At 55.7% G+C, this 15,240-nt stretch overlaps 1 protein-coding gene across 1 annotated transcript; it reads right to left on the bottom strand.

The window, feature by feature from the left end:
• Positions 1–9,378: 9,378 nt before the first annotated feature.
• On the bottom strand, positions 9,379–11,154 carry FZD10 (frizzled class receptor 10). The gene has a single exon (XM_030336483.1). The coding sequence runs from the start codon at positions 11,152–11,154 to the stop codon at positions 9,409–9,411; it is 1,746 nt and encodes a 581-aa protein (XP_030192343.1). The 3' UTR covers positions 9,379–9,408.
• Positions 11,155–15,240: the final 4,086 nt, after the last annotated feature.

Genomic DNA, 15,240 nt, shown 5'->3' with positions numbered 1-15,240 from the left:
GGGATTTTGCATTTAAAATTTTCTGTTTATTTTATTTTATTTTATTTTATTTTATTTTATTTTATTGCCATACAGAATGTGTAATTTCGATGGAGTCAAATCATTTTTGTTACTGGTTTGGGCTGTGGTGTCATACTAGGAAGATTCCTTCCTGGTAAGTGATAGGTAGTATTTACCAGAATTTACTTGGCATGGAATGACAATTTCAAATAGCTTTTTCCCCCTGATGGTAGTATTATTTTGACATTTACGTTTTTGAACAGTCCAAAATAGATTTTGATAAATGTATGAGAGCTCTGTATAAATATGTCCCCCAATCTAAAACAAGCCTCAACACTATTGATTGAATAAGGCATTCTTTCTCATTCATTGGAAATAAAGTCCCAAACACATTTAAGGCTCCTTCTGGGCCTTATATTTTGTTTGTTTTAATGCTGTTTTCCCATACTGTTTTCATTACTGTAGCTTTAAAGGGCACCCGACTGTTGTGAAAAGTACACTCTTTCTTTTTTTTTTAAATTTTTTTTTCAACGTTTATTTATTTTTGGGACAGAGAGAGACAGAGCATGAACGGGGGAGGGGCAGAGAGAGAGGGAGACACCGAATCGGAAACAGGCTCCAGGCTCTGAGCCATCAGCCCAGAGCCTGACGCGGGGCTCGAACTCCCGGACCGCGAGATCGTGACCTGGCTGAAGTCGGACGCTTAACCGACTGCGCCACCCAGGTGCCCCATAAAGTACACTCTTTCTTACCATTGTCTCAGTTTCTTGCCCTCCTTTGGGTCTTTGCTCAGATTTGATGGCTTAATATCATTTTGTAGAGTTCCAAAGAATACAGGCTTTTACATAGGAATTGCATTATATTTAGGGATTGACTTGGGGACAACTGACATGTTGGCCAGGTACATGGTATCATTTGGCAAGTATTTGACCCAATTATTTTATCGTTTCGGAAACAAGTGGCATTTTCTTCCAAAGGGCTTGCACACCTTGTTTCTTGGCGGCTTACACTTTTCATAGGTTCTGCAAAGGTGGCCTTTATGTCCTTTATATTTTCAACTGGTTACTGCTGGGTCCTAAGGAAGCTGATAATTCTGCAGATTTGTTTTCTCTTCGTCTCCTTATCAATTCTATTCCGTTCTCACAGATTCTGTTTTAAGCTAATCGTCTTTTCGATCACATCGTCTGTAAATACTGACAGCTTCCGCCGGTCTCCCTTGTGTCTCCTCCGTGTGCCTTACTTCACGGCATGGTGGGTCCGGCACGTCTGGGGTGACGTTGGACAACCGTCGAGAGCCTTGTTCGGTTCCCGCTTTCATAAAAATGCCTCTAGTGTCCCACTGTTACGGACATTGTGTGCTGTAGGGGTCCAGTGATCCTCGGGTCCTCGTTCGGCAATTCCTGGAGAGTCGAAGCCGCCTGTGGGCACCCTCCCGAACAAGAATTTAGACCCGGGTGAGCGTACTCAGAGGACAGTCAGCAAAGTGATACCAAGCTGTCTGGGCCCCAGTTTTAAGAATCCAACCAGAGGCAGGGAACACATAACGCTCAACTTTAAAGACACGGGGGCTTCGTGGGGAAAATGAGTTAGATGAAGGATAGCAGACCACGTGTCAGAAGGAGAGCCAAGAGGCAAGAGTCATAAGGAAGCAGAGTTTACTTCAATGTAAGACGTTTTTAAAAACGGAGAGCTAATCCAAGCTGGGACACCCAAGTGCTGGTGCCCAAGCGAAGGCCGTTTCATTGTGGCCAGGAACAATGTGCAAGAACTTCACAGTGCAGATGGTGCTGGATGGTTCCTCAGACTAGGTCAGCACCGCCTGGGAGTCTATTACAAACTTTATTACTTTATTACTCTTTATCACTCTTGGGTCCCGCCCAGACCTACAGAATTAGGATCTGATAGGTTATCAAGACCTCCAGGTGATTTGTATGCACATTAAGATTTCAGAAGCACTGGACTAGTTGACCATATCAAATATGTTTTCTTACCAGTCATAAGACCCCCAACTCAAGGACTCCCGGAGGACCCAGGCAGTTAATTACCTCAAATATCAAGAAGCCTGGAGGTGTAGGAGCTTGACGAAGTCATCGTGAGGCTGGCGTTCTCGTTTTGCACCTGCCATCCTCAGAGCGATGGCTTTAATACCGAGTTTATTGCCTCATGGTCACAAAACGGTTGCAACAGCTCCACGTACGACTTTCACACGCTACTTCTGTGCAGGAAAAGGACAGGCTTCCTCATCATCTGTCTTTTCACCACAAAGCACAATCTTTCCTAGAAGCTTCCCTGACTTTCACCTACACGCACCCACTCTTCTGTCCCACCTGCTTGGCCAGACTGAGTGATTTGAACACCCCTAACCCAGTGGGATCATCTTATTTACAAGAATAAAACCTTGAGAAGACAGAGGTGGGCTGGAAATTAAAACATATTTCCAACTTTGTCTGATGCCCCTTCCTCTCTTACGCTTTTCTCTCTCTAATGCCCTGTCTCTCTTTTCTCTAATGCCCTCTATTACCCAAAAGATGTCACGCAATACTGTGAACATGGCTGCCGTATCGGGCTTCATTGGCGGAAAAAACCCTTAGACGAATGGTTACATTTTGTAATTGACCTTTCCCTTTCATTCTGATTGTGTTTCTTTTTGTCTGCGCAGGCCTGTATTAGCATTCGAGCAAAGTAGAACCACAAATTCTTTATACAATCTCTCACGTCCTCTGTCCGCTATGCCACGCACAGAAGGGCAAGTTGACTTTTATTCTCCCAGTACCTAAGAAAGTATGTCTCCCCTTTAAGAAAAAAAAAAGAAAAAAGTGTCAGCTGGCTCACAGGGTTCCTGAATTTAAGCTGCGGCCTGAATGCAAGGACAGTTAGCCAACATGGACACAGGTTGGTTAACATGACTCCAGATGAGCTGTGGGAAGAAAAGCCTTTTGCAAATGAAAAATCTTACTGGGAGCCAGCAGAGCCCAAGTGTTTTATGAGAGGGTGGCCCGGAGGTAAACAGGTGCTGCCGTGCCCCGGGGGCGAGCGAGGGAGGACGCAGCCCCGACCCCAGAGCTTGTCTCTGCTGATCAAAGTCGGCACCGGCACCTGCCCCCCATAATCACGGGCGCCCACCTTTCAAAGCAGGCCGGGATAGATCACCTGTCAGGGTTGATAACTTTGTAGTCCTGCCTGAGTTACAAAAACATTGTTAAGGTAGGTTTTTAAGACGGTTTTTTCCCCCTTTCTTTCTTCTAGTGCAAATATTCCCCCAAACGCCATGGAGTGCTCCCTTTGAGGACATCTGTTGGGAGAGACCCCGGGTCGTCAGAGACCGCCCGAGAGCATCCCATCCATCATGACTGCGCTCCCGGAAGCCACCGATTCCAGAAGAGTCCCTCCGTGTGGGACGGAAGCGTGTGTTTCAAGGATGGATGTTAAGAACTCTTTCCTACAAACTGAAGCCCTCTGGATGCGGGCTTGGTATCCGCCCTCCTCCCTGCACAAAAGATGTGTCTTAGAACAACAAAGCGAAACTCAGGGACTTTCGAGAAGTGCCCCTCGGCTGCGGATGGTGTGCGGGGTCCGGGAGCGTCACCTTCCCAGGGGCGGGACTGTCGGGAGTCCCCAATTACGAAGGCTCACCTCGGCAGCAGCAGAAACTTCACCCGCATGGATTTCAAACGCCTCCTTCCCTCCTCCCTCCAGCTTGGCCTTCACACTCTTAATAAAACATTAAAAAATACGCCACGCTATGTTGCCTGAGCGTGTTCAGCGAGCTTCCCTGAAGTCTGGCCGTTTTTCTCCGTCGGCCCATTACAGCCACCTCCATCCATTTGCGTACAGAAATGTCCATGCATGAGGTCTGAGTCCCTGGGAAGTGAGTGTGATGTGATCGTGTTCAAAGAGGAAGGCCGAGCACATTCTCCACCGTGGCAGAGACACTGCACCTGCCTTTTCAACTTGAAAGACCAGTGGGTATCCTGTGTAACCCGAACACGGCATTGGGAAAGTGTTTCTCTAAAAAAAAACCCTCATTCTCTTTAAAGATCACTCCTCATTAGCCTGCGGGGCTTACTTTCTGGGGGAGGGAGAGGCCGTAAACACAACGCCAGCCCTCCTCTGCCCTCCGCCAGATCGTCTTCTGGGTACCGTGCACACGGGAGTTTCTCCGGGCTCTGGACAGTCGTGGGGAACAGACAGGTGAACACGTTGGACCACTTAGGGGACGCTGAGCCCCCAGCGAGGCAGGCACTGACAGCGCCCCCGTTTTACAAACGGAGAAACGGAGGCAGAGAAGTCCAGAAGCCCGCCCCGGCGGGCGAGGCCGACTGGAAACAGGGGCATAGTGGGGGCGAGACGGTGCTCGGTCCCAGATCAGACGGCGGCCCCGCGCCCTGCAAGTGTTAGGCGCCAGCTTGGACCCCGGCCTCTTGTCTGCAGCCCCGAGAAAGCGGTGTGGGAAATCGGATGACATCCACTGCTTGGAGTCACTTCTTGACTTTTGTTTTTTGTTTTCGGTCTTGAAGCAGCTTTCCCGCGGGCGCCGGTAGAGGATTAAAGAATACCAGCCCCCGGAGATCATTTTAATTTTGCTTGGGTGGCCCAAGGGTTAAGTTAGAGAGAGAGGCGAATGCCCCAGGCTCCGGAGGGTGGCGGGGAGGGATTCGTAGGCGCCCACCCTCCTAGCTCCCCTTACCTCTATCTGGACCACATATCTACCTCCAGATGAGACCGTCACGTGATCTCCCGCAACCCTCCCACTGTGACCCTGAGAAACTTAGTGTCTGCTCTTCCTCCGCTTGTCCCCCTCCCTCCTTCTTCCCTCCTCCTCCTCTCTCTCCTCCGTCCTCCCTCCCTCGTCCTCCCCTCTCTATTCTTTCTTCCCTCCCTCCTCTGCTCTCCTCCCTTCCCTCCTTCTCTCCTCCTCCCTCCCCCTCCCTCCTCCTCCTCTCTCCTCCTTCTTCCCACCCTCCCCCCTCCTTTTCCTCTGCCCTCCTCCCCCTCTCTCCTCTTCTCCCTCCCTCCTTCTTCCCTCCTTCCTCCCCCCTCCTCCCCACTCTTTTCTTCATCCCTCTCTTCCTCCTCCTTCCTCTGCTCCCAATTAAACCCTCCTCCAACCCTGACCGCTTTGGGACACCCACCCTTGGCCCCAGGCTCCCTCCCAAGTCCCGCAGTCCAGGCACAGCCTGTGTGCTGACCTCCACCCGGCACATCAGAGGCCCCGTCTCCCGCCACTTTCACCTTCCATTCTCCTCCGGCCTGCGGCCACGTGTCCTCTTCTGTCTTGGCGAGCGCCTCCTGGCCGCCCCAGTCAAAACCATGGCCATCCCTGACCACCCGGCCCCTCCGACCCATCTGGGCCCAGCCCTGCTCTCCCCGCCCCCTGAGCGCCCACCTTTGGGCTCACTCAGCCAGCCAGCGAGGCGACCAGGTGGCAAGCGGCTGCCACCCCCTCCTGTTGTCTCCCAAGCCGGCGAGGCGACCTGTGCTCCGTGCCAGGATGCCCTTGCCCCCCGGCTCACGGCACAGGCATGGGGGGGCTGCTGTGAAGGCCAAGGAACTCAATGCAATGGAGTCCTTAGGACCATGGAGAGAGGTGGGAGGGCCGGTGCTCACGGGTGTGGGTTTGGAGCCACACAGCCAGGTCCACGATCGGGCTCCTGCTGGCTCCCCGCGTGGCCTTGGGCACGTGTCTCGACTTCTCTGTGGTCCCCTGTCCTCATCTGCGGCACGGGGATGAGAACGGTCCTGCCAGAAAGGGTCAGCGGATCGAGCAAGCACGTGGCATCCAGTGCTCAGCGATCGTTCATTCGCTCGACGAGAACCGACGGAGTCGGTGGTCCAGGACCCATGACCAGACTGCCTGTCCTGTCCGGCTCTAATTCTCATTTGCTGTGTGACCCTGGGAATGTACTGAACTTCTCTGGGCCCCAAGGGAAAGCGGGGCTGACAGCGGCACCTCTCTGGGCGACCGTGAAAGGAGACACTCCCGGAAAGCACTCGGCCCGGCAGCAACGACTGCTGTCTCCGCTGCTGCTGGAGTTACTGTCACCATGCCGGGAACTTCCGCCGGGCGCCGGGCACCGCGAGGGCCGCGCGGAGGCTTCTGCGCGGCTCACGGCTTCTGCCCTGGCCATTGCCGTGTCCCTGCAGCATCACCTTGCTGTGAGACGACTCGTGTGGGATCTGCTGTCTGCGTGCACTTGGGGCCACCCTTGGGAGGCCTCCCCCGCTCAAAACAGAAGTACACCGAAGACGCGTCACTCACGAGCCCCTTTCACGGCGTGCTGGTCTCCCGCACCGGGCCGCGACCTCAGAGCCACGGTGCCCCGTTTCCCGGGCGCTGGCGCGGAGGAGGTGGCGAGGAGCTGGGCGGCAGAGGGAAAGAATGACGGAACGCACGGGGATGCACTGCAGCGTGACTCTGGACAGTCCCCTGCTCTGGGCTTCTCACCACGACCTCGCGGCTGGGATCCGTCCCCCAAAGCGGGCTTCCGTCTCCCCGGAGCGAAGGCGAGGGCCGGGAGGCTGGGAAATCGCCACGTTAAGGCAGGCGACAATTCCTGCGGAAGTCCCGAGTCCGGCTCGAGACGACCCGAGGGCCTAGTGGTGGCGTTTGCGCTTTCGAGCCTCGATGCTTCTCCTAAAATTCACAAATTATCTGCGCGTGACCCAGGTCAGATGGGGGCTCCGCGGGAAAGCGCCCCAAGAAGCAGTTTGGTAAGAAATCCCTTCTGTGGTCACGGGCATGCATCTCCGGCCGACTCGGCCCCGCCCTGTGCACCTGCCCCGACCGTGTGGTAAGAGCCCCTGACATCTGCGAACACGACTCCTGCGGTCTGTATCCACGCCGAAACGCATGCCAGTGCCACGGAACTTAGTTTTCCCGGGGACTGAGGTCTGCGGCTGACACAGCCGAACGCGGGCAGATGTCCACGGAGTTCACCACGGAGGAATTTGGGGGTCACACTCAGCTCTGATGCTCACAGCAGCTCTCCGTAGTGTTATCTTTCCAGACTTTCCAAAGCTCTGTCAGCACGTCATTTCTATTTTTCCTAAGAGTCACTTTAAGGGAACATGACGTACATACACACACCCATACACGAGTATCTCTAGATGGTCTTTTTGGGGGGGGGGGGGGTGGGGGGGAACGGTCCACAAATAGGTTTTTATTTGCGGGCATTTTTAAAAAAACTTTTGTCTTTCTTTTTCAATGCGCTGAAGGCAATTTTGGATTTTATTCTGAATTAATTTGCCTACTCAGGTGGTGTTTCTCGAACGTCATCCCAAACCACCCGGGGTCCCTGTTCGGGAAGGCCGCAGCCATACACGTCCACGGGAGGTGGTGCCCCCAAACCGACCCGTACCTTTGCCCGGCTCTGGTATCGATGCGAGGGTGGCCTTACCGTCATCAGGCTCAATTCCTAAACACCCTCTTCAAGAAACAGGCTGTCCTGACTCCAGGCTTCTGTCTGTCTTTAGTAAGCCCTTAACACACGTTCAAAATTCTTACGGGCTCTTTGTTCAACCGAGAGCTTGACTTCACCACGACCCCACGGATAGTGTGGTTTATTGTGCCGGTTTCCCATGGCAGTGGGTCTGGACCGTGCCCTTGGAAACTCCGGGTTAGGACCTGAGTGTAGCTGTGCCTCTGACCGCTGAACCTGGGCTCCTTCAGGTATTACCTACGTCCCTCCCGCAGCCAGCACAGGAGAAGAATCAAGTTCACAGACATACAGAGCTGATTAACTTCTCCTTAACGACTTGCCCACCCTTAGCAGCTATTTTCTTCCTGTCCAGGTCTATAATCTGTTTCGTAAACATGGCCGAGACTTGCCACAAAGCCAGCACGCTTTGGACGGGTGCACAGAACCGTCTAGGTACGACCTGATCCCAGCAAGCAACTGAACACTACCCCGACCTGGTCCTCTTACTTGGGCTGGCCCCACTCCCCGGAGATATTACCGGAGGCTGGTCCGGGGCTCACCAGGGTACCCCCACTCTGCGGCCAAGTCACTGCCTGAGGAAGCGCCTCCAACCAGGCCCTCACATCCAGCCTTCCGCATTTCCTGCGTTAATTCCACTGAAACTGAGATTAAATTATCCTGCCAACCTCAGCAGCCGCCCATCTGCCATTCCGTACGGAGCACCGTAATCTCTAGAGATGCACACTCAGGATTTGCCCAAAAAGCCAACAGAGGGGAAGTTTTCTCTAGTCTCTCCCCACTCGGGAGAGGGAAACGTCATGATGCACAAGGGACAGGCACCAAACTAGAGAACAGATTTTATTTTTAAGAAAAATAGTGGAGCGTGAAAAATACCCTGTATTACAAATATGTACAAGCAGCACCACTCTTTCCGGGTGTGGTAGAGAGGTTACACTAGACTTGTCTAGTGCTTCTGGATCTATTCATGGAAACCATTTGTTTAACAATAGAAAGAGTCAATAAACCCTTTGGGTACTTTTGAATGATCTTTCTCCCCTCCCCTCCCCCCCCCCCTTTCCACAAATCAGTCCAAACGTGTATAACATTGGCTTGGTTTCCATTAAAAAGCCACAAAATGTAACACTAGAGGGTTTCTGAGGGCTGGGCCTCCCCGTGCTTTTGTTGAAATTTCTTTTGTTGTCTCTCTGGAACAGCAAAATACTTGTTTGTCTTTTCGTTTTCAAGGAAAGAGGGAAGAAATGTATCGCACATTGTTTGCATTTGCAAATGTGGGGTTTGGTGACAGTTTCTGTCTTGGAGAAAGACCGTTTGTGAAGGCTGGAGTCTATTTTAAGTGACTCCGAACCCACTGGAGTGTACTGAATTGTCAGGGCTCCCCTTTCTTCCTGTCTGCACAGAAACTGCTGTCCCATACACAGCCCTCCTGGGAGTGGGCCCCCGGGGATGGCTCCTTCCTGGACACCCGCTTCGCCTCCTTCCCTCCCTCCCTCCCTGTCCCCCTCCACGCCACCCAGCAGAAAGAAGTTCTTTAAGTGACAGAGAAGTCATCCCTTCTGATTTGCAAATGGGTAGCCAAGCCAACCTCAACACAGTACCGTGTATGTACGGAAGGTTCTAAACAAAAGTTTTCTCCTGAAAGCTGAACCAACCACTTTGCCACAAATTAGTTACACCAGGGGTTACTTAACCCCGAGGGGCTCTCCTTCTGCAAACAAAACAGAACAACAACAACAACAACAACAACAACAACAACAAACCTGTAAGCTCATATTTACTTTCAGTGTTATCACAGCATCCTGACTTTCAGGGCAAAAACTTTTTTCTTTCACTTTTATTTAAAAAACCAACCGAGCGACCGACCGGTGGCTCTGACTGCCACCGTGTCCTGTCTGGGAAAAGTTTTCCACTCCAGCCTCCCCTCCCCCCCACCCCCTCCACACACCCCTCCTCCCCCCCCCCACGAGCCAGTTCACACACAGGTGGGAGGCTGGTCAGGGATTTCGTATTTCCCCAGATGCGTCTTTTGGGGATGCTGGCCTTTTTTGTAAATCCCACTGTTGGTGATCACGCTGGCCGGTTTCCTCCTGCTCTTTGTCTTGAACCTGCGGCTGCAAACGTTCTGCCAGGACTGCAGCGTCTTGGACGTCCAGATCCACATGCCGCTGGTGATACCCACCACCAGCAGCATGAAAATCTTCACCATGAAGATCTCCACGGCGGGGATGGAGGCGGCCATCAGACAGTCCAGACTCTTGGTCTGGTTGTTCGTTTTGCACGTGTGCTGGGTGGCCAGGACCTTCCAGTACTCCATGTTGAGGCGCTCGTAGAAGTAACAGGCGATCACACAGGTGGCCGGCACCGTGTAGAGCACCGAGAAGACCCCGATTCTCACCATGAGCTTCTCCAGTTTGTCCGTGTTCTCCCCGCCGGTCTTCATCACCCTCCTGATGTGGAAGAGCGCCACGAAGCCGGACAGAATGAAGGAAGTGCCCACCACGAGGTAGCAGGCCAGCGGGATGAGCACGAAGCCGGTGAGGGCGTTCACGTCCATGCTGCCCACGTAGCACACGCCGGTGAGCTCGTCCCCCGCCACCCGGCGCATCACCAGGATCAGGATGGTCTTCACGGCCGGGATGGCCCAGGCCGCCAGGTGGAAGTAGCTGCTGTTGGCCTCGATGGCCTCGTGGCCCCACTTCTTGCCCGCCGCCAGGAACCAGGTGAGCGTGAGAATCACCCACCACAGCGAGCTGGCCATCCCGAAGTAGTAGAGGACCAGGAAGACGAGGGTGCAGCCGGTGCTCTCCAGCCCCTCCTGGATGACGTAGAGCTGTCCGCTGTCGCGGTCGCAGGCGATGCTCTCGGCGCCGGCAAAGAGGCGGATGAGGTAGCCCACGGAGTAGACGCAGTAGCACATGGAGAGGAAGATGATGGGGCGCTCGGGGTACCGGAAGCGCGCCGGGTCGACGAGGAAGGTGAGCACGGTGAAGGCGCTGGAGACGAAGCACAGCACGGCCCACACGGCCAGCCAGACCACGGCGAAGCGCTTGTCGCCGCGGCTCCAGTACACGTCCACGCCGGGCGCGCACAGCGGCGCGCACGCGGCGCTCTTCTCCACGTGGTGGAACTTGCCCGGGTTGTCACAGCTGGCGCGCCCCGGGCCCGCGTCCCGGAGCGGGTGCTCCTGCGCGCCGTGCGGCCGCTGCGGCCGGAAGAGCGGCGGGAACAGGCCGGAGCCCCGGGAGGGCTCGTCCGAGCCGTTGTTGGGCGCCTCCATGCACAGGTAGTTGGGGTCGTTCTTGTTGGGGAGCCTGCTGCAGTCCAGCGAGTCGGGCCACTTGAAGTTGAACTGCTCCATGATCGGGGAGCACTTGAGCCGGGCCTGCTCGCACATGACCCGGCAGGCGGGGATGGGGGTGGAGACTTGCTCGGTGCACATGGGCGCGTACAGCGAGCACAGGAAGAAGCGGAGGTGGCCGTGGCAGCCGTACTCCACCAGCGGCGCGAACTCGTGCAGCTGGATGGCGGCCTCGCGCTGGTTCTCGTGGCCCATCAGGTTGGGCATGCGGGTCATGTTGTAGCCGATGTCCTTGCACATCGGGATCTCGATGGCCTGGCACTTGCCGTCGCCCGGGCGCTCCGTGTCCATGGAGCTGATGGCGGCGCACGAACCCATCACCTGCAGGACCAGCCACAGGCGGGGGCCCGGCCGCGGCATGCTGGCGTCGGAGGTGCCCCGGCGGGGAGGTCGGCTCCCCTCAGCGCCGCCGCTGCCCGGCTCGGGCCGCGGGCCCCGGCTCCCCGTCCCCGCTCGGGCCCCCGCCCATGCCCGCTCGGCCGGCCCGAGCGCTGCGCTCCGCGCCCCCGGCCTCGGCCGAGGTGGGGGGGGGGCCGCGGAGGGAGGGGAGGGCAGGGGTGGGGAGGGGACGGGGAGGGGACGGGGGAGAGACGGGCAAAGTTGGCCAACAGTACCGGGAAGCGCGACGGGCCCCGGGCTCCCGGCGGGCGGCGGCTCCCGGCCGCGGCAAACTTTGGGCTCTTCCGCGAGCGCGTCCGGGAGGCCGGCGGCGCGGGGCGCACGGTGGCCGGCCGGCTGGCGGCGCCTCCTCCCTCCCGCGCCGGCCTCGCCGGGCCCGGCCGCAGCTGCTCGGCGCCGCGCGTCCCGGGCGGAGAAGACGCGCAAAAGGCGAGGGGGGGCGGGGGGAGCGCGGCCGGGCGGCGACAGGCCCCGCCCCCCGGGCGCGCGCCCCGCCCCCGCCGCCGCTTTGCATGAGAAAGCCGGCCCGGCGCCCGCTCCCGCCGCCCCGCCGGCCGGACCCCCCGCCGGCCCGCCCGCCGCCCCCCCCACCCCGCCCCCCCGCGCGCCCCGCCCCCGCCCGGGGAAGCCCCGGGTGTCCCCTCCCCCCCCGCCCCCCTGCGCCGCCGGGGGGCCCGGCTCGCCGAAGTTCGGAGACGGGGCCGGCGGAGCGGGCGGGTGGTCCGCGGCGGGGGGCCGGGGGGGCGCATCTTCCCTCGCCCTGACGGTGGGCCCCGGGCGGGGGGCGCTTTCAAAGCGAGGTGGGATTTGCGTTTTACAGCCCTGGCCGTAAAGTGGCCCCTTGGCTTGTAAACCTGCCCGCATCCTCCCGAGGCCCGGGAGTCACCAGGCCTGCGCTCCGGGCCGCGGCTCCGGGGAGGGGCTGCCTTTGAAATTTCAAAGGGAAGAGCTCGGGGCAGGGGGAGGGGCCGGGGGAATCCGGATTTTAGGGCCGCTCCTGCGAGGGCTCCGCGGGCCGGGCGGGGAGGGGGAGGGGGAGGGGCGGCAGCCTCCCGGGGCGCTTGCGACCCCCCCCCCCGGGAAGCGGGGGCTTGGCCTGTGCGATGACCCCCCGTCGCCCCCGACGAAGCCGCGCAGTGTAGGGGCCTCGCGCCAGGCAGGGCTGCTGAGTTCTTCTAGGCGGCCGAGTTTATTTATTATAGGAAGTCATTCGCTCGTCGGGTATTTATATTATTTGGCGACTGATCTGCCCGGCCTGCGCCCTCCTGGGCCGCAGACCCGTAAGACGATGCGGAATTGGGGGTGGGAGGTCGCGCGGCGTCAGCTCGCGCGCGGAGGGTCCCCAACTCCCGCGGGAGGCGGGCTGGGGGGGGGGGGCGGCGCGCACGCCACTCAATTTCGATGAAAGTGGAGAAGAAGCGTCCCGGGCGGACGCCCCTGTCTCACCCCCTCATACAGGAGCCAGTTTGTGACAAGTCACTTGGGACACAGGGTCTGCCGCCCTGGGCGTGCGGGGGCGGGGGGGGGGCACACCCACACCACTCCTGGCCTCCGGAAGAACTTGCAAAGCCCGTAGTGACCCTTAAATAAACAGCTCCCCTAGGAGGTGGCCGGGCGGGTCTCTCTCCTCTTAGACGCCCTCTAGGTCAGGATCTTTTTTAAGTTCCTCTGAGACTCCCAGGATCTCGTATAGAGGGGCAGTTGGATGACTGCGGCCAGAGGAGAGGTCGGAGGAGCGGGCCTTCCTTCTTCCTCCGCCTTCCTTTCTGAGGTTTGACAGTGGAGAGGTGTGCGGTGTGGATCGCTGCGGCCCCCTCAGTCTCCCCGCCCTGCACTGGGCATTGGGGGAGCTGGATGCATCCCTCCAGGGGAAGGCGCTGCGGGTTTGCTGGCTATCTCTAGGAAGTGCTCCCGCGGGAGAGGCGACTGCAGGCACTCCTCCTCCCCCGGGAAGCTTTTGGTAAGCTGTGGCAGAAGGGGGGCCCTTCCTCTGCGAAGGCTCTTCGGAATACTGGCTTTTATTTAAGACGAGTGGTACTCTTTTACATCTGTAAGAAACTTGGGAGATGTCACATATCCACGTACCCATCCACCAGCCTATCCATCTGTCCACCCATCCAAACATTCATCCATCCATCCATGCACCCATCATCCACGCACCCATTCACCACCTACCCAGCGTCCTCCCACCCACCAACCCTCCATCCATCCACCTGCCTATCCACCCATCCATCCGTCCAGTAAACACCCAGAAGACTGAGGCTGAGGCTTGCCCAGGACCCCAGAACTAATAGGCAGATTTGTGCAGCCGGCCCTGAATCGCTGCCCTGACTCTCGCTGTGGGGGTGTTGGAGGAGGCTGCGGGGAGGGAGAGAGTGGAAAAGACACCTTCAACCGTGTCATTATTTCCCAAGTTAAAAAACAAAACCAAACCAAAAAAACCCCTGCTGTTTTAAAGGCTGCCATTCTTCTTATGATTTTGTGTTTGTTGTTGTTTGTTTAGTGACTTATTTTAAAACCTTTAAGTTAAAAAAAAAATTCAGCAGGCATCCCTTGGCCTCTCCAGAATCTTCCTTGCCGAGGTCCTTCATTGGTCCCATTTTCTCTCCTTTCCTTTTTTGCTTCTCTCCCACAGAAACTCTGGACGCAAGGGAGAGCCCCAAACGCCAGGAGTGGGCGTGAGCTATTTGAGAAAGTGCGTCCTAATCGATCTTTTATGTGCCATTCTAATTCAGCCATGTTCAGACCCATTATTTTAGCTATAACCACTTCAGATGGCTTTCTTCCCTCGTTTTTATAAAAATGTCTGCACCAGGGCTCCGCTCTGCCCAGCTGAGACAGAAACCAACAAATAGACGTTATTATAGATGAGAAATGAACAGCTGTGAGATAACTCTGTAACTAATAAATGAAAAGGGCCTTTCGATGGCTCCAGCTGAAAAGATATTTTATTTTATTTTTTTCCTGTGTGTGGGATTTGAGATGTGTGATCGTTAGGAGCAGGGAGGTCCCCTGCTGCTCGGCCCTGGCTGGCAACCGGCCCCCCTCTGGCAAATGTTATGGAGAATTGGGAGGAATTTTATGGCTGTCTTTCCCCTCAGCTCTTTTTTCTTTTGTCTTCTTTGAAGAATGACTTTAGACATTTTATTTACATATTTAACCATGGATGAAAGCGGCGAAAGAAAGCATTTGGGGCTGTCGTGGGAATAGTGATATGTTTAAATTAATGGAAATCTTATTAGGCCTCTAAAATTTTGAGCAAAGGTTTTTAATGAAACTTTATAATTAAACATGATTTCAAATAACATGCAGGGACAAGGAATATAATTTTTTTTTTTTTACCCCAACCACCTAAAAAAAAGATATCCAAGAACTACTCTTCACACACGGGCTACCTTCGAGCTCTTGCAAAATGTTCCCCCAGAAAAGTAGAAGGTTTTTGAAAGGGACTATTTCTGAAGTCAGGCAGTGTCTCGAACGATACCTAAATATTTTCGGATGGAAGGGAATTGAAAGCGAGGCAGTGACATTCCATTCTGGCAAAGGCCAAAGTATAAAATACTTTGACACGGATGTTGCTAGAAATCAAAGTTGCATCTCTTATTATTATGTTATAGTCAGTGGAACTTATAAGCGCTGTGCTCGGCTCTCTGAAATGAGATTAGAGAAAACCCATATAATCTCTTTAAGATTAAAGTACTGACACTTTCAGCAAGAGAAAGAAATTAAAGCATAGGCTTTGCACGGTACAGGCTAATTGCGAGAGTAGAGTTGTAGCGTGTCAGCCGAGCTCGTGAAAAGAAAGAGGAGAGCGTTGGGGAAGTTTCAGATAAAACGTGGCTCAGGTTGCCTCTCACTGCCTGTTCCCGGCTCTCGCGTGGACGGTCTCTCCCGGCACGTTCAGGTTTGGCGATCCCGTGAAACGAGGATTGTGGTCTTTCAACTTCCAGTGTCATCAATGTGTGTAATTTCACCACGAACTTTTCCAAGGCTGCTTCCCAGCAAGGGGAAAACGTGGTCTCTTTGCTGATCATTGCCTGACGTGCA

This window comes from Lynx canadensis, chromosome D3 (genome assembly GCF_007474595.2).
Source record: "Lynx canadensis isolate LIC74 chromosome D3, mLynCan4.pri.v2, whole genome shotgun sequence".
Taxonomy (NCBI): Eukaryota; Metazoa; Chordata; class Mammalia; order Carnivora; family Felidae; genus Lynx; species Lynx canadensis.
Note: the sequence above shows the minus strand (reverse complement) of the source record. Positions and strands in the feature narration are given on the sequence as shown.